Below are 20,118 nucleotides of genomic sequence, written 5' to 3' on the forward strand. Positions count from 1 at the left end.
CATTAGTGTGTTAGCTAGCTTGTTGCTAAGGTTAGTTAGCTCGTCGCTAAGGTCAGTGCTCTCCCCGATAACATTAGTATGTTAGTTAGTTTGCTGCTAACATAAGTTATCTCACTAGTTTGTACTTATCTCTCCTTTTCTTCTAGATGTCTGGAAAAATCACATAAACAAAAAGTATATTTCCAGTGAACCGGTAAAAAGGAGCACATTTAACTTAATATCGGACTATTCAAAATGAAAAGTGCATTGATTGGATACTGAATGAAAGTGGGAGTTGCTTTTTTTTTTTGCTGGTAGCCAATCTGTGTGCAGATTTTAGAGACAGAAAAAGTATTCCTCACTTATCTTGTTTTTTGTCATCATACATCCTTATGTTATTTTTTGCTTTTTTGTATCAGTACCTGTCTAATGCTGAGGGCTTCTTTAGCACAAATCTTCATTTTTATTCTCCTTTATTACTTTATGTAGAAACTGCAGAAACAGTCATACAAAAAGGGCTTTTATTCAAAAAGTAAGAAAGGAAAAAAAAAAGATTGACTGAATATAACTTACTATTTATGGATTTTTTGATAAAGAACAGAATTCATGCTTTCACTTCCATCTATTACAGCAAGTTGTCCAGATCCTTAAGCAGCAAAGTAGCCTCAGACCATCACACGAATAAAACTAACTAACTTGAACTGCCTGGACTGAACTTTTAAGGTAACAAAAGGTGCCCACGCTGGCACAGGCTGGCACAGGTGGAACTGATAGAGCCACGGCAAACACTCTCCCTGATAGAGCAGCAGGAATGGTAGTGATTTTCTATGTACTCTAGTTTTGTTTACACACTGTAGTAATCAGATATAAATTGATAAATCTGTTATTAATTACTCAAACATTGGCCCTCACGCTCCTGAACAGTCTGAATGAACAGGTTGATGCAAGTTTAACAGCGAGTTTCATTTACTCAAGAAGGATTTTAACTAGATTTATTTATAATTCATAAGATTTTTACTCAAACGGTTTGTAAAAAATCTACATGTTTACTAATTTTTGCGCTTAATAACATCAGGTTGTGCTTGAGGTTCAGCATATATATATATATATATGGAAAAAATTAAGAGACCACTTCTGTTTCTGAATCAGTTTCTCTGATTTTGCTATTCATAGGTATATGTTTGAGTAAAATGAACATTGTTGTTTTATTCTATAAACTACAGACAACATTTCTCCCAAATTCCAAATAAAAATATTGTCATTTAGAGCATTTATTTGCAGAAAATAAGAAATGGCTGAAATAACAAAAAAGATGCAGAGCTTTCAGACCTCAAATAATGCAAAGAAAACAAGTTCATATTCATAAAGATTTAAGAGTTCAGAAATCAATAATTGGTGGAATAAAACTATTTCTTAATCACAGTTTTTATACATCTTGGCATGTTTTGCTGCTTATTTAAAAAAAAAAAACATGGTGTTGCTAATGGTGCTGAAACAAGAGTTACTGTGAACATGGAGAATCAGAATGGCAAAGAGCAAATGGCAAAATCTTCATGTGCCCATTCATAAATCAATTAATCTACTCTTAAAGGCAACCGCAGAACAATGCAAGTTTTAAAAGTACTTTTCTGCATATTCAGTAGATTTAAACATTCCCGAAACTTACAAACTGTTGTTTTAGGTATCCTAGGATATCCTGAAATAATATATTCTAATGTCAAATATGTGAAATAAACACTCCCAACTATTTAGCATGAGGTAAAATGTTGTTTTCTAAAACGTAACAACATTAATAAGTGACAAAATGAAGGAGAAGAGGTGTTGCAATGGAGACAAACTGAGCAACAGGAGTCTCTTACCTGGCTGAGGTAAGCATGAAGATGTAGACGGCTTCTTAAATCCTTTTATTCTGCTTCACATCTCCAGGCTCATCACTAAACTCCACAGCAACACAAACCGAGGTTCACAAGCTCACATATCCTGTAATTTTGGACCAGGATCTGTACTAACAGCAGAACGTTAGAACTACATATGACTGATTCCACTCTGCAGGATGTTGGAGTGATTGCTTAAAGTGCAGTGAGGAGTAGAACCCACAGGCAAACTCCACCCCTAGAGAGTGATTCAGAAATACAGTATACCAGGAAAATAAACAATGTGAGTTTAATCCATCTGTAAACTCACAGCGCACCCTGCTGGCCTTCATGTGTAAAACACAGCCATAGTCCCCATTTGTGTTGTGTCCTGCAACCTTGTTATCAATAACCAAGTGCTCTAACCACTGAACTCCCAAAAGTATTCACATAACCTGGGTATCAAACCCACAACCCTGTCATTAATAACCAAGTGCTCTAACCACTAAACCTCAAAAGTTTAGTCATAATCTGGGTATCGAACACCTAACCTTGTAATTGATAACCAGATGCTCTAACCACTGAACACCCAAAAGTTTTTTTTACATACCCTGGGTATCGAGCCCATAACCTCCAAGTCCCAATGTTTTACCATATTTTAGGTATCAAACCCACAACCCTGCTATCAATAACAAAGTGCTCCAACCACTGAGACCCCAAAGGTTTTATATATCCTGGGTATTGAGCCCACAACCCTGTCATCAATGAACCAGTACTCTAATTAATAAGCTCCCGAGGTTTTTGTATAACCCAGGTTCTGAACCAACAATCATCTACACCTACCCAGAGCTCTAAACACTGAGCTCCAAAAATGTTTTATATATCCTGGGTATCGAGCCCAGAACCTTGTTATGTATAAACCAGTGCTCTAGCCACTGAGCCCCCAACATTTTCATAAATCCCAGGTATCAAACCCACAACCCTCTTATTAAACAACCTTGTTATCTATAACTCTATGAGCCTCCAAAGTTTTACATATATCAGGTATCAAACCCACACCTCTGGCATCAATTGTCCAGTGCCCTAATGTTTTTTTTTTTGTTTTTTTTTTTCTCAGGTATCGAACCCACAACCCTGTTAGTAATAACCGAGTCCCCAAAGTTTTTATATTTCCTGGCTATTGAACCCACAACCCTGTCATCAATAACCCAATACTCTAATCACTTAGCAATCAAAGTTTTTGCATATCCTGGGTATCAAACCGCCAACAACCCTGTTGTTCATACCCCAATTTTCTAAATGCTGAACCCCCAAATGTGTTAGATATTTTGGGTATCAATCCTACAACCCTGCCCCAGTACTGAAAGTATTGGACCCACAATTATGTCATCCATACCCCGATGTTCTAACCACTAAGCCCCCAAAATTGTTCCATATCCCAGGTATCAACTGGCGACCATGTTACTCATACTACAATGATCTAACTGCTAAATCTCCAGTGTATTCATATATCCCAGATATCAAATCCACAACAGATTTAAAGACAAAACAGTGTATTTAAATAGGCTTTTATTATTTTGAATATATGCTGTTAATTTATATATCATACATCATTACATGATCTAGTTTTGGTCAGTAATACATGAGGATTCACTTGGGCTCCTTCTATAATCCAGCTCTGTGATACTGACTGTGTTACGATACGAAAGTCAAGGCTGTAGACAGTCAGAGCCCAAGCGCACAGTGAAATCTCTACAACCCTTCATTGGATGGAATGTGTGAGTGTGGTTTAAGCATATTATGATATTAATGTGACAGTTCCATGAAAAAGAAAATCCATTTTGAACTAATATATCCCTCCTCAAATGTCATTAAGTCATCAACAGCCATGCCAAGATTCATTGTACAACATGGTTTGGTTTTAATGGATCAAGGCAAATGTGTGATAATTTAGAAGAAGAAGTTAAGGAGTTAGCACCATGCTAACTGGTGGGTTATATTTATATGTAACTTGTTAGCTAGCTTCATTAGCCTTGTATCTCAAGGAGCAAGTCTCAAGTTTTTGTTGATGATGAACATTTGGTGTAAAAAAAAAAAATGTGTATTACATGATCACTTTATAAAGGCATTAATTAATTAACTAAATTCCAAACAAAACATTAGCATGAGACATAAATTCCTTGGTCCAAGACAAGAGTATGGATCCATTCTGTCAGAAAAAGGAAAGACTAGTCCAACAACTCAAAGGAATGTAAAAAAAAGAAGAATAAAAAAAGAAAAAGTACAGTCCTACCAATAAATCAATGCTTCTCAGATCCTACTTTGTAGAATGTTTAATGCCCCTATAATGAGATTATAATGCTATAAAAGATGCACATAAACTCATTAGTAAAGCAGTAACACTTTGCAATAAGGGTACATCAATTAACAGTACAAAAAACATTATGAACTGACAGTAGGTAAGACATTACTCATAATTACAGCTTTTTTAACTATGCCCTAATTAATTACAATTCATTATTCAGGATTAAAATGTTTACTGTTCAATAACTAGCCTTAACTAGTCTGAAATAATAATTAGTTGAAATATTATATATAATTCAAACTGTGAATAATCTGTATAATCTCTGCAACACAGTAAAGAAATCCACAGAATGGAACTTGAGAAGCATTGATTAATAGGCAGCACCGTAATTTTGGGATCATAAGGCGCACCAGATTATAAATCGCATTAAGCGACACTAGTAAGGATGCCTACATTGAAGTGAAAAATGTTTCCCTTCTAATGTGAAAGCACAAAACTGTAAACAAAACTGTAATAAAAAAAATTGTTTTAGTTCTCCTGAAAAAATGTTATTTGGGTGAGTAAAGAGCTTCCGTTTATTTACAGTATAGATTTCCAGATTTCCACTAAGGCTGGGTGCAGCAGCATTAGCATTAGCTTCAGCGGGTAACCGCTTGCCATGATTGGCGCTACACTGAGGAACCCTGAATGTTCTGGTAACCCAGGGCAATATTAGCTAGAAGTTTGTCCCAGGTAGCTTGTTTTAACACGGTAAACGCACAGGCTACAGTCCAGTATACTTGCCTCTGAATGGCAAAAGTGCTAGGGTTTAGTGTGATTAGCGGCTAATTCTAATGCTGCTCCAGCAGTGCTAGTCTAGTTTAGCAGCAGATTGCAGCCAATAATACTTGCTTCTGCACAGCGAAAGACCTAGCGCTTAGCTTGGTTAGCGACTAATGCTAATGCTGCTCAAGCAGTGCTAGCCAGGGTTAGCAGCTGGCTACAGTCTGATAACACTGAGCTCTGAATGACAAAAGAGCTGGCATTTAGCGTGGTTAGCGGTTAATGCTAATGCTGCTCCTGCAGTTCTAGGTGGGGTCAGCAGCAGGCTGCAGTCTGATAACACTCACCTCTAAACAGCGAAAGAGTTAGCGCTTAGCACGGTTAGCGACTAATGCTCAAGATATTGTCTGATTTTAGATCTTCTGCAGACATGGAGCTATTAGAGCTAAATTTAATAGTTCTGGAATTCACTATCGAAGACATAAAACTCAAACATAATGATTTAATCCATAATCTTAGTAAAATATCCCTTTCCTGGATAATTTCTCTTCAACCGCAGCTCAGTTAATATAGTAGGAGTTTTTTTTATTAATATAAGAATTAAGAATGTTGTTTCTGATATGTTACATTAGGTCAAAACAGTGGCAGGTCTAAGACACTTCAAAAGAACTTCAAAAGATCTAACTTAATGCAGCAGTTCACGTTTTCTTGTGACTACCTGTTGGAGCCACAAACAGAATATGCTGAAAATGGTGATTTTGCCTATTAATTTCATGACCATGGCTTTTTTTTTTTTTTTTTTTAGAGCAAACTGGATAAAAGGCACCATCCTTGGATTGTATTATACACTATTTCCATTCTCATACAAAATGCAACATAATCAACATCCTAAAAAGCATTCTAACTTTGTGTTAAGCTGCTTATTCTGCGTTACATTTCGCTATTAAGTCAGATTTCTCAGATTGGATTAACTTCATACCCAAATTTGGATTCATTTTTTTAGTTAAACATATAGTTAAACTGCTAATAAACTGATAATTGCTAAACATGATTTCAAAGCATTAAAAAATAAAAAAAAGTCAGATAAATACTTTGGAGTTCACTACAAATTAGTGTTTTAGGATGAATCAAAGCAACATATGTCACACTCTTTATGTTCTATAGATAGGCCTGTCACAATAAGAATTTTTTGTGGACGATATATTGTCCCAGAAATTATTGCGATACTCAATATTTTATGTATTTCATGTAATTTTAAGACTATTAAATGCCACTGACATAATGATAACAGAATAGCATAAAAAAGTAATTATACACTTTTTAAAGACAGAAAGAGTTATTGAAGCTGTTATATGCGTGAACAAACATACAAATAAACATAATAGGCACAATAGATACCACGATTATCAAAAAATATTGAGATTATTTATTACAGTATTAATTGTACAATAAATCGATATTGTAATTATTGTGACAGGCCTACCTATAGGCTATGATTGATTGCACAGTTAGTGAACAGGGTTAGCATTGCTAGGGTATCAGTATTTGCACTTTCGAAAAATTTAACAACAGAAATTATTTTCGACCGAAATGGCAAAAAAAAAAAAAAGAGAAGTTTTACTTTTGATGATTAGGCATGTGAATATATATATATATCCATATTTGGTGATAAGTATCAACTATCAAAGTACGGCAAACTTGGCCTGTTCTCCTCCACCAATCTTACACGCTGCTTTTGGATAACTTTATGCTACTCACTCCTGGTGCAAAAATTCAAGCAGTTCCATCTTCCTCTTAATTATGTTCCAGAGGTTTTCCATTTTTTTAAATAAAAAAAAATATATTTTTAATTTTGAAGTAGTCTCTTATTTTTTATCAGAGCTGCTTATAGTGAAATATCACATTTTCCCCCCACAAGGTACACCATCTTTTCTGGAATGATGGAGCTCCATCCTAAAACACCTAGACAGTTGGACAGAGTGGCTGAACTGAGAGGCGGAGTGCAATCAAATCCATTCTTTACTGCAATATTCTAACATTTAGATTCTTTTAAAAATTAAAGAACCAGCGTAAGTAAACTCACTAATAATACACCTGATTATAGAAGAAAAGCTGGATAGCCAGGTGTCTGCAAACGTTTGGATTAGGAAACATTAATTTGGATTAATTTGGATTAGAGCATTCTTATTGATTCAGATAATTAATTCAGAAAATTTTCACACAATGTAAACACAATCTACTATTTTAAATGGTGTTATGTTAAGCTATGGTGTTTTAGAGATGATATTACATATAGAGCTCCTTTTTAAAAGTATTTGTTAGTGTTTGTGCTCAAACATTTTGGATCTTCTCTCCTTCAGCTAGCATCGCTCTCCTCCAGTATGAACTGTGCATCCAGTATGAACAGGTTAAGAAAAGCCTGGTGAGGTTTTTGCTGGTTGTTCTTGGCTATACAGAGCGGTCAGTGGGTCCAGCATGGTTCCTGTGGGTTAGAGCTGTAATTATGATCAGGAATCACTCCTGCTCCAGCTGTAGCGTGTTCCAGTGCGTGATCAGTATGTTACTGGGTTTAAAATAAACAGGCGATCCTCCTCCTTCCTGATCCACTTCAGCAGTTTGTTGATGGCGGACATGGCCAGAGCTTTCGTACCCAGTGGACTGAAACAGAGGTAGAGCTCGAAGCCGCTGGTGGCCTGCAGGAGTGAAAGAGGAGAAAAGCAGAATTAACATTAGAGAAAACACATTTCTTCACAAATAAAGACATAAAAATGGAGAAGAATAGAAAAGCAAATGCATGAATTAAGCAAATCTGGCCAATAACAGAGCAAAAATTTCAGTGATCAGATTAGGATACTGAAATTACATAATTAAGTAATAAAATGAAATAATTAAATAAATAAATAAACTAGTAGTGTAATATTATAACAGTTATATTATATATAGTAAATAGTAACATTTATATTAGTTACTTTTTTGATAGTGGCTATATATATATATATAACAGTTCATAGTATATACTCAATAAATCATAATAGATTCTGAGTAAAATCACAGAAGATGCCAAAAAACTCATAGTAAATACCGAATAATTCATATTTGTTACTGAATAATTCATAGAGGATACAGAATAATTCATAGTGGATACCAAATAGTTAATAGTAAGTTCTTAATAAATTAAGAGTGGTCACTGAATAATTATAAATAATTAATTGTACTGAACAATTCATTGTATTAACTAAACAATTCATAGTGGATACTGAATAATTCATTTTACAGTAGTTACAGAATAATTCACAGTGGATACTGAAAAATCCATAGTAGTTACAGAATAATGTATTGCAGATATCGAATAAATCACAGTGGAGGGCAAATAGTTTATAGTAGATACTTAATAATTCATAGCAGAGGGCGAATAATTTATAATAGTGAATAATTCATAGAGGATATAGCATAATTCATGCTGGATACCAAATAATTATTAGTAGATTCCTAATTCATTTAGATTGGTTACTGAACAATGAATTGTACTGACCAATGCATAGTATTAACTGAACAATTCACAGTGGATGCTGAATAATTTATTGTAGTTACAAAATAATTCATAGTGGATTTCTAATAAATTTAGAGTAGTCACTAATTAATTAATAGTATTGAGCAATTCATATCGGATACTGAATAATTTCTAGTAGTTACAAAATAATTTATAGTGGATACTAAAAAATCTATAGCAGTTATAGAATATGTTATTGCAAATATTGAATAATTTACAGTGGAGGCTAAATAATTTATAGGTGATACTCAATAATTAATAGCAGAGGCTGAATAATTCATAGTGGATAGTGAACAAATCATAGTAGTTACTAAATCATTAACTGTAGGTAGTGTCAATTTGCTAATATGCTAATTTCTTAATATGTTATAGCAGATTTTGATAAATGACAGTAGTTAGTAATTTTACTCTACAGAATAATAATTTATTCTGCGAGACAGCCCCATCCATCAGGCTGTGAGGATGCTGAACTCTCTTCCTGCTCTACCCCCCATCCCAATCCTGCCCCCAGCACACACTCACTCAGCATCCTGACCCCCCCACTAATAAAGTACTGAAACTCTGCACTACAATGCACAAAGTACTGGTCCCTTCCAAACGGACTTGCACTACACAACACCTGCACTACTGATATACTTGCACTGTCAATACGCACTTTAATTCCACTTAATTAAACTGTGAACTTTAAGGACTTACGCACCCATTCACTTTACCAGCCTTAAGCTATATACCATATACCGTATTTGCACTACTGTTATTTACTATTTTTACTGTCATTCCATCTCGATCACCATCAATATTGCACTATTGTCTTACGTATGTTTATTGTGTCTTGCTGTATTGAACATATAGTGTCTCCCACTCTTTTATATTATAATTATATATATATTTTTACTTATTTTTACTTATATTTATATATCTATTCCTCCCCCACACCACTGCACCTTGTTTTTGTCTCATGTATGTCTATTTGTGTCCCTGCTGTATTGTACACATAGTGTCTCCCATTCTCTTTTATTATATCTATTATCTGTACTTGCTGTAAAATTGGGAAGGAGAGTAACGTAATTTCAATTCTCTGTATGTCCTGTACATATGCAGTATTGACAATAAAACTACTTGACTTGACTTGACTTGACTTGACTTAATAAACCCGTTAAACCTGTTTATTAAACGCAGCTGTGGTGATAGTACTCACCCAGGCGAACAGGTTTTCGGTGTCTCCGCAGCGGTACACCGAGCGGAGGGGGCGGGTCGGGTGGTGCAGGCAGCTGTGGAGGTAACGGTACAGTCCTATCAGCCTCTCGTGCTCCTCTTCCTTCTGGTACGGAACAGGAAGCTCCGGACTACAGAGGAGAGAAAGAGCAGTCAGAGAACCTGAAAACAACGTGTGGTCCCCTATTTGCGGCCGCCCCCTGTTTTCGGCCAGTTCCGCCTATTGCGCAGTTTCCATCCTTTCCATCTGCCTATCACCTCTCGCCTTAGAGGAACACTTAAACTTTATTCTTACAAAAAAATCCAGTCATAAAATATTATTTTAGTATCGCTAACAATGTTGTAAATCTGTGCATAAAAAATAGTGTAAAAACATTCCCGTAGCGCAACGGCTATTTTTCTTGATTTTTTATGTTGTGCACTACTTAGGGAGCCTAATTCTAAGTGAACAAGGGTGTTGCCATGTTTTCCTGATGTAATTAGAGTATGGATGCCCACACAGGACAAATGCGATGTCATTATACACCACTGGGAGCCGCTGGATCCTACAGGCTCAGTGCAGAAACGCCATGTCTCCAATAGGCGGCGCAGACCCCACAAATAAATAAACCCAGCGATTCAAAAATTATTACATTATTACACACATTTTCAGCCACCAATATCAGGTTATGAGTTGTTTTTATTAAAATAAAAGCTTAAGTGTATGTATTTTCCACTTAATTTAGGGTATTTTAGGGTGAATGTAAGGTGGTCAAAAATAGGGGACCCTTGTAATTTCACAGGTCTTGCCGCTGGGGGGCGCTGAAGTAACCAAAAAAATTCTTTCACAGTCAATCGAGCACTGGACTTAATCTAAACAGATTTCTCTCCTGAAAACTGTTTATTTGGGTGAGTAAAATGCTTCCGTTTATTTACAGTAAGCTTATATTTCCACAATTTTGAAGGGAATGGCCGAAAATAGAGGGAAAACAGCGCTAGATAAAACTTAAAACTTCTTGTTCTATTTAAAATAGAAATAAACACTACTTGAACTCTTACCTGGTGTAAAGCCCTGAGCTTTTGGACTTGTACACAAAGTGCCAGAGCTCAGGGATGCCCACTTGTGAGACGGGGTACGTGGGGGTCTGCAGCGCCTCCTGCAGGGCCTGATAGGCACTGCGCTTGCGAAGCCTCTCCAGAAAGCGGCGCTTGCAATCAGACAGGTTGAAGAAATCCTCGCGGTCTGTGGACACCAAGATCAGACAGAGGTCAGACTTGGGCTCCAGATAGGAGATGTGGGCATGAAAAAAGCCCGCCGTGTTAAACTTGGGGAGGCAGATGGGCGTCCAGCCTTCACCTTCCCTAAAGGACGAGGACGAGCCCACCAGGTTGAAGAGCAAATGCAGGTCCATGTGGTGGAGGTACTGGTCCTTCTTCCTGACCAGCGTGACCAGGCGGTTCCCGGCCAGCAGGATGGAGAAGACCAGGCTCTTGGCCTTGGCCGCCTGGAGGCTGGTAGAGACCACGTCCCTCGCCGAGCTGGAGAGAGGGAGGCTCATGACGGCGTTGAGCAGCAGCCCCGGGTCGCGGTCCAGCAGCCGCAGCAAGCTGTCGGTGAGGTGCTCGGATCCGGCCAGCAGCCGCCGCAGGTCGTAGTTCTGCTTGTGCTGGAAGACGTGGTTGAGCTGCGTCAGCGTCAGCAGACTCACGATTTGATAGTAGACGTACTGAAGCTCACGGGAGAGCTCGCGATCTGATTGGCTCGACTGGGACACACCCACCAGGACCAGGGGGCTCTTGTGGAGGAAGACCACACGACAACCATCTAAAAGAAGAATAAAGGTCATTTAAAAGGATAATACTTTGGGTCAAATCATGCAACCATGCATCTCCAATGGTTCTGCTAATTCTTAGTAACACCACAGCAACCACCTTGGGTACCATAGCAAATATCTTACAACATATGACCTATGCAGCTTGTAACAATGTAAAATTACAAGCTGCACATATTATAAAGGCATGGCTGCAGAAAAAGTGGGTACAATATGTGTACAGTAACACCACAGTAACCACCTAGGGTACCATAGCAAAAATCTTGCATCTTATCTTGGACACATCTATTATAGGGATGCCTACACAAACTTTTCAACAAGCCCATGCAAAATTACAAGCTGCACATATTACAAAAGCAAGGCTGTAAAAAAAGGGGGGTACAGTATGGGGACAGTAACACCTCAGCAACCACCTAGGGGACCATACCAAATATCTTGCAACATATCCTAGACACATCTTTTACAGGCGTGTCTACACAGTTTTCAACAAGACCATGCAATAATCAAATGCTGCACACAAGGCTGTGGAAATAGAAGGTACAGTATGTGTACAGTAACACCACAGCAACCACCTGGGGTACCATAGCAAATATCTTGCAACATATAGTGGCCACATCTGGTGCCTATCTGGAGCCTATGCAGCTTGTAACAATGTAAAATTACAAGCTGCACATATTATTAAGGCAAGGCTGTGAAAAGAGGGTACAGTAACACCATAGCAACCACCTGGGGTACCGTAGTAAATATCTTGCAACGTAGCTTGCAAGTATATTCAGCATCTTTAAAAATTGCTTGAGTTTTTGTGCCAAAAGTGGCATAGATTTATCCAAAAGCAGTGTGTAAGACTGGTGGAGGAGAACATGATGCCAAGATGCATGAAAACTGTGATTAAAAACCGGGGTTATTCCACCAAATATTGATTTCTTAAGTTTAAGACAACATTTTTTTTTTTCCAGAGCTGTATGTAATGAAAATATTTTATATTATATTATATAATAATGTTTTATTTATTACATTTTACAAATTATTTTAAAATGATTATACAGTTTGATTTCCGTCCTTAATACTGCTTTTTATTTCCTAGCACTCTAAAATAACTCACAATCATGCTGTGTAGTTTGTGTCGGAAATGAATCAATTTGACTTTTAAAACATATTGGTTTTACCACCACTGATAAAAGGACCAGATAAAGACGTAGAACCAATTCAGCTCACTAAAAAGCCATTAACTGAAATATTTATGAAGCAATGCAACACCAAATCAATTGACATCAATAATTAAATCAGTACCGATCAATAAAAGCCACGGGATCACCTGCATGAATGGCTCGTATGATGTTCTTCTCCGCCTCCACGAAGGACACGAGGGCCATCATGACCCCCATGGTGGTGGAGAGGGCCTCCTCGGTGCCGTAGCGAGTGTAGATGGGTTTTCCTGCTTCGCTCAGGACAAACACATGCTTCCTGTGTCTCCGCCAGGCTTCACTGGTGACGTCCTCCTCCTTCCCCCGAACGCCGGTCTGCACCTCCTGCTTCTGCTTCTGATGCTGCTTCTGATTCTCCTCCGGCTGATCTTTCTGCTCCTCCTCAGGCTCTGCGCCTCCTCTCTGCTCCTCCTCCTCCCCCTCCTTCTCAGAAGCCTCCTGTGACTCCCCGAGGACAGACTGGTCTTCTGCCTGATCAGAGTCCGGGTTACTCTCACTCTCAGCCGCCAGGTCCTCAAACGACTGAGCGTGCATGAACATGGCGTGCTCCTGACCCGCACCTGAGGACACACACATACACAAAATAAAAAAAAGAAATAAAAAACTTTTACGTTTAATGATTGTACAATATTTCAGAAAAAATTGCAATAATCTATATTCTTGATATAGTATTTTTCTTTAAATGCTATATGAGCAATTTCAGATTTAACACCCCCCCCAATTAACAACTAACAACCCCTCAAAATGCGTCATAGAGGAATAGCTGACCAGCATTGTGGGTCTGAGGTGAAATTTACTTCATGTTTGATGTTGAGAGATTCAGAATTCTGCTCTTCCTCAACATTTTTCACAATAGAAATTAACCCCTGCAGCTAAAGTTAACCCTCCTGTTATGTTACGGGTCCAACTGACCCGTCTTGAAGTTTGAAGATAAAAAAAAATAGTTAAAAGTATTTTTTCAGTATGAAACTTTAATTATTAATTAGAGTAATCAACATATAATATGAAAATGGTTCTTCATATTTGCAACCACTCCCTTTCCCTGCAAAAACTACACTAAAACAAAATTGCAATATTATGTTTCAATGTTAAACTACTGTAAAACTACTGTTTTATATGTTGGTCTTTCAAAAGTAACAAAGTAAGGAAACATTAAAAAAAAAATTAACTTGTATTTTTTTATTTAAAAAAAAACGAGTGAATTATCCTAATTGTAGCATTGAGGTAAGGAACGTAAGGAACACCAATGCACTAAATATTAATTATATTGACAATTATTATTAATGGAGTTAGTAATGAAATATTCATACTGTATGTTAGGACTTTTTTTCAGGTATCTTTTGGATAATTAAACATGCGACGGGTCAATATAAATGATGGAAAACGACTAACTAAAATCTCAACCTTTTTGTTATACAGAACATTTTTCATGTCAAAATGAATAGGCTTTTTAAAAATTTGCCTCTATTACATGCTGTGGTAAATAAATATGGTCAGAACCCTGTACGTTTTATTCTGTGTAAAATTTTCACCTGAACATCGCTGGATTCTCTGAACTATGAGATTGTTTAAGAGTAGTAATAAGAAAAATGCCATGGTACCCTAAGTGGTTGGTTGGGTGATACTAGTGCATTTACAGCTCTGGAATAATTTAAGAGAGCACTTTAGTTTCTGAAGTTTCTACTATTTATAGGTTTATGTTTGAGTAAAATGAACATTGTTGTTTTATTCTATAAACTACAAACAACATTTCTCCCAAATCCCAAACCAAGCTGAACTACTTGAATTTTTGCACCAGGAGTAAAGGCATAAAGTTATTCAAAAGCAGTGTGTAAGACTGGTGGAGGAGAACATGATGCCAAGACGCATGAAAACTATGATTAAAATCCAGGGTTATTCCATGAAAATATTGATTTCTAAACTCATTTTTTCCCATTATTTGCTGAAAGCTCTGCGTCTTTTTTGTTATTTCAGCCATTTCTCATTTTTTGAAAATAAATGCTCTAAATGACAATATCAATAGAAACTGATTCAGAAACTAAAGTGGTCTCTTTTTTTTCCAGAGCTGTATAGTAAAAATATAAAATCAGATAACAATTAAACCAAAGTTGGCAAAACTATGGCACCTTAAACAGTCCTATAAAGAATTTATATTGACAATAAATGTTCTTCAATAATGTAAAACTCCATTAACACTAAACCTGTCATATGTATTAAAGCTCTGCTGCTCAGTAAAGATCACTACAGTCATAATAAAAAAGGAAACAAAAGTAACTAAAGCCACATTTCTCCCTTTTCATTTTTAATACTGGTTAACACTGTCTAACTTCTTCTTCCAGAACCGTAACCGACCACAGGAGTCACTTTCAAAACCAGCTGCACGAAACATTACAGGAAGTTTAAGCAACCAGAACCAAACAGTTTAAAGGCCCCGTCTGCAGTTCCACACGGCTCCTCTCACCAGATCTGACAGAAAACTGAAGTGAAAGTGAACTCGAAGGTTGAGGTGAAGTTCCACATCATGCTCACTGAACCCCAGCAGGCACTTCTCTGTAAAGACGGTCAACCAGTTCCTGAATTCTCCAGTACTGTATATTTGGCTCAGTCTATGAAGAGTGTTCTGCAGTTTGACAGGTACATAATGAAGCTGTTACATCTCCACTAATACAGTCCATATTCATTCAGTCTCGGGGGCCACACAAGACCATCTCTAATGGCCTACAAACATTTCCAGCAATAATGTGGCTCATTTTAAATGAATACATTTGGAGTTTCTGTTCTATAATGCATGATACATGTACAAATTACTGCAGCGAATGCTGTAAAATTTCAGGAAAGCTCATAAAATCGCAATCACAAAACTCACAGGCGCTTCATGACTTACGACTATTGTTATTCTATTATTAATTAACTTAACTACATTCAAAATGCTAAGGCTAATATAACTCAGCTAACATTACTATCCTAGTCCTGTACAGCTTGTATCTTTTAGCTGAAAAACAGCCATCTTTTGACAAAGTAGTGAAGTGAATAAACTGATACCAAACATCATAAGTGATGCTGAATGCTTCATACTTGAACCAGACGTTTGTCAGATACCCGTTATATAGTTATTTTTCAAATATTCTACTATTTAAATCAGGCCTTGACCATGACCATTACAACTCCAGAGTGTCCATCACCTCAAAAGCATATGCGCACTGAAGAAGAGCCTCCCCACAATGTGATGCTGCCAGCACCATGTTTAACAGTTATGACAGTGCTTCCTAAAGAAAATAATGGTTAGGATCTTGCCACAGAAAGCATTTGGGGGTTTATATTGGAGCATTTTTTTTTCCATCTTGAGAATCAGGATTATATCTGGATCAGTTTAAGCAGATAAAAATGACTCAAACACACCTGTTCAGTAGGTGGTCTAAGAGTTATAACAGTGTAAATGCACCTGACAACAAAACCTTTCCCACTAGAACTGAAAGACCAGTAATAATTTAAATAAACTTTTAGTCTGCCTAACTGGAAAAGGGTGAATTGCTGTGGTTCTTAATGACTTTCTTGATACTCTGATTTGAAGTCCTTATTATTCCTTAATACTGATCCAGCAGTAATCAAATACTGTAGGTATCATTTTATCGCTTTTTCCTGTATTGGGAATGTCTATAATATAATATAATATCTCTGATGATCTTTCTATTGGTCACCGTCAGGGAGCATGTCATGGAGTAAATCAAACTACGTGATAAAATACAAAAAAATTTAACATGCTGGTCTTTTCATCAGACAGTCATGGCATCGCTCATGTCACATTACTGCTCTTTGTCATTCGATGTCATACTACACAAACCTTTAATCACTTGCAACACTGAAATTCGGGTTAAAATCAGGCTAAATGTGTCTAGTCTGATCCGGGCATGAGAAAAGCTTGCTCTGAAAACTCAGAAACTACGCCACTGGATGTGGAGCAAGACTGAAAATGTGTGGGATGCCATTGGATGCACCGTCAATACTCCCAACCCTAATACAAAATCTACAGGAACTACATGGAAAAAATACATTTTTAATATTTACTCTCACATTCCAGCAGCTTAGATGTTTTCCAGGAAACATACTGGAGGTCAGAATGTAACATTGCTGTTTTATGGACCATCCTTTACACGCCCTGCTTTAATCTGATATAATATATTCCACATTAATCATTACTGCATAAAGAACCTGCAGGAGTGATTGCTGAAGCCCAACCTTCAGTAAAGCAACACCTGCAGACTGAACCCAGCGGCGGCACAGCGGTAATCATTCACCCGGCCGGCCCTGAGTCACTGCGTCTGCGCACACAGGAAATACACTCAGGATATTACTGTACAGGGCGGAACCTGGAACCAGGAGAGTAGGATTTAATCACACTCACACTGAGGAGAAGAGTAGACACCTGTTATAACAGCTTATAAACCTCTGCTGCATTATTAACATCCTCATACTCTAATAGAATCCGAATTACAGCAGTAGAACAGAGGCTACGTTCACATTACCAGACTGAAGTGACTTAAATCTGATTTTTTTCATGGCTGTGTAAACGTGCCAAATTCAAATTTTTCAAATCAAATTTGAATCAATTCCATATGTGGTTCTAAATCAGAAATGTATCTGATACATGGACATGCAAAATGAATGTGAACGGTCAAATCAGAATTCGTGCTTCTCTCTTGTACCCACATTTTATCTCTTGGTGCAGCTGTGCAGCTATAGCTGCAAAAACAGCAAAAGCAAACCACCTCGACCTGAGCATGAAATTCAGACCAGCTGTTTACTTTCCACTCCAGCAAAAGATGCTCCACATATGAGCTGCTAACTCATCCATTTCAGTTTATAAAGCTACAAGTCTCTCGTCTCTGTAATATGAGGTTTTTTGTTGTTGGTGAAGAAGGAGACGTTTATACAGGTATCAATGTGGTGTAAGGTGTTTAAGGAACAGATTCGTTCACATTACACACACATACAGATCACTTACATTTTCACTGATATGAGCTAATAATTTTCATTTATTTTTAAACAATAGATCTGTTGTTTTAATTAACGTGTTAATTTTAAAAAATAGGTTTTGAAGCCGTAAGGACTCTATTTAAGGACCAGCAAACTATATGTAAACTCACCTGGCTCTGTGCCCTGAACCAGCCCTGGAGTCGGGCTGTCTGAGCGCTCACTGCGGAGGCGGTCCACAGGTACCAGGCTGCCATTTGGAGCATCCCAGGTCACTCCTTTGTTGTGGACATCTGCTGCCATCCTAGCAACTGATCCCAGACGAGAGAGAGAAATAGAGAGAGAGAAATAGAGAGAGAGAAATAGAGAGAGAGAGAGAGAAATAGAGAGAGAGAAATAGAGAGAGAGAGAGAGAGAGAGAGAGAGAGAGAGATTTGTTCACTTGCCAAGAATTTCACCCCTTGGAAAAGTGAATTTCTAAAGATAAGGATAATTATGAACACACTATTAAACACAAGTTTGGACACACCTTAGAATAAATGTGTTTTCATTATTTTAAAATGTTCTGCATTGAGTTAATGAGTTAATTATTTGATTTTCTTGTCTCTTAATGAGTTCGAGAGCATCAGTTGTAAAGTAGTGAAGAGGTAGAGTTACAGGTATACAGTGAATAGTGAATATTTGAGCTATATGTTTTAATCCATATCATGGCAAAAGATACTCAACCAAATAAATAAATAAGAAATTAAGTTAGTCAATGTGAAACATTTCAAGAACTTTGACATGTTATATAAAAAAACTGGCTCGAATCAGGACTGCCAACAATACTAACATTTTAAGAGTTTAGAAATCAATATTTGCGCAGCTTTCATTCATCTTGGCATTCTCTCCACCAGTCCTTCACACTGCCTTTGGGTGACTGCATGCTACTCTTCTTGCAAAAACTCAACTAGGTTAATTACGATAATTAGATTATTGATTTTTAGGTCTTTAAAATTGTTGGGTTTTTTTGCCACAGATGGGTCAATACAATGTTGACTAATACTAAGGGTCCAACACACACAGACACACACACAGACACACAGTCACTTCTCTAACTTAAGCACAGAATAGCACAGTAAAGCACAGTAAAGCAGTGTAAAGCACGGGCCAGCACAGTCAAGCACTGTAAAGCTGTATAAAGCAGTGTAAAACACAGTACAGCACAGTAAAGCACTGTAAAGCTGTGTAAAGCAGTGTAAAACACAGTACAGCACAGTAAAGCTTTGTAAAGCTGTGTAAAGCAGGGTAAAGCAGTGTAGAACACAGTACAGCACAGTAAATCCGTGTAAAACATAAAAGCCGTGTAAAGCACAATACAGCAAAGTAAAGCACAATAAACTAAAGCAATGTAAAGCGGTGTAAAGCACAGTAAAGCACAGTAAATCAGTGTAAAGCACAGTAAAGCAGTGTTAGTGTAGTTAAGACTGTAAAGTTAATGTAGTTCAGACTGTACAGTAAACACTGATCCTCAATAGCTGAGCTCTGAGTTTATGCTAAGCTAGTTAGCGAACAGAGCAGCAGTACAGTAAACTCAGCCCTATACACTCAGTCCTGCTGATATAACCACCCCCCCACTTTCCCTACAGCCCCTAAATAACCCCCTAAATAACTCCCTGCACTGATTTACCCACCTGCACAGATCCAGCTTCACTACCACAACACCAGCTCACTCATCTGTCACAGAGGTCATCTCACTCAGCAGCGGCGCCGCACTGCATCACGGGACATGGAGTTTTCAAGCGTTCCAGTTCAGGGAGCGTCTCAAAACGCTCCCTTGTGCCCTCATTAGGCAACAACTGGAGTAAGAGACCTTTATAGAGTGCGTTGATGGATTGCAATTCACCATAATAAAAGAACAAAAAATCCAACACATAAGTCAGCCAAAAGCAAAATATAGACAGTTTTGAGAAAATAATGATAGAAAAATATTAATAGAATGAGCCAGCCTGTAAAACTGAAATGGAAAAAAGGTGAATAAAATAATAAGTAGAGAAAAAAAATAATATTTGTGTGTTTATACTTATAAAAAGTGTATATCTTTATATCTTTAAGTGTATACAGTATATACAAACGTGTGCATAGGGCATTTTTATAGTTTGAGGCTAATATGTCATACAAGGCATGTTGGTATAAATAAATTATTTAATGTATTAATATATGTATGTGTGTTTTTGTATTAGTGAAGCTGTAACAATAATAGAAATAGTTTAAAAACTGCGAAAGACGAAAAATAGCAGAAAACAACAAGACAACAGTTAAAATATTATTTTTGTACATTAAATTAAGGTGGAATTATTTTTTTTCAATTAGATTTTTTTAAATCAGTAAAAAATAGAGGAAACGGAAGAAAATAGACTATTTTCTATATCACGGTAGCGGACTTTATGAGAGACTTTTATTTTGTAGCAGTGTATGAGTCGCTGGT

The 20,118-nt window shown here is 37.2% G+C and overlaps 2 protein-coding genes across 2 annotated transcripts in view; both read right to left on the minus strand.

The window, feature by feature from the left end:
- The window catches only part of mst1rb (macrophage stimulating 1 receptor b), a 35,725-nt gene extending 33,652 nt beyond the window's left edge, over positions 1-2,073 (minus strand). Inside the window, exon 1 of the mRNA XM_022682592.2 lies at positions 1,839-2,073. The gene's annotated coding sequence lies outside the window, so the exon portion shown is untranslated. The remainder of the gene's footprint in view (positions 1-1,838) is intronic.
- Positions 2,074-3,384: 1,311 nt separating this feature from the next.
- On the minus strand, positions 3,385-19,413 carry mon1a (MON1 secretory trafficking family member A). The gene is made up of 6 exons (XM_049471588.1): positions 19,325-19,413; positions 17,825-17,962; positions 12,791-13,240; positions 10,703-11,468; positions 9,648-9,795; positions 3,385-7,592 (listed from the first exon to the last, which is right to left on the minus strand). The coding sequence occupies exons 2-6, from the start codon at positions 17,952-17,954 to the stop codon at positions 7,452-7,454; spliced, it is 1,635 nt and encodes a 544-aa protein (XP_049327545.1). The 5' UTR covers positions 17,955-17,962; positions 19,325-19,413; the 3' UTR covers positions 3,385-7,451.
- Positions 19,414-20,118: the final 705 nt, after the last annotated feature.

This window comes from Astyanax mexicanus, chromosome 24, assembly GCF_023375975.1.
Source record: "Astyanax mexicanus isolate ESR-SI-001 chromosome 24, AstMex3_surface, whole genome shotgun sequence".
Lineage (NCBI taxonomy): Eukaryota > Metazoa > Chordata > Actinopteri > Characiformes > Acestrorhamphidae > Astyanax > Astyanax mexicanus.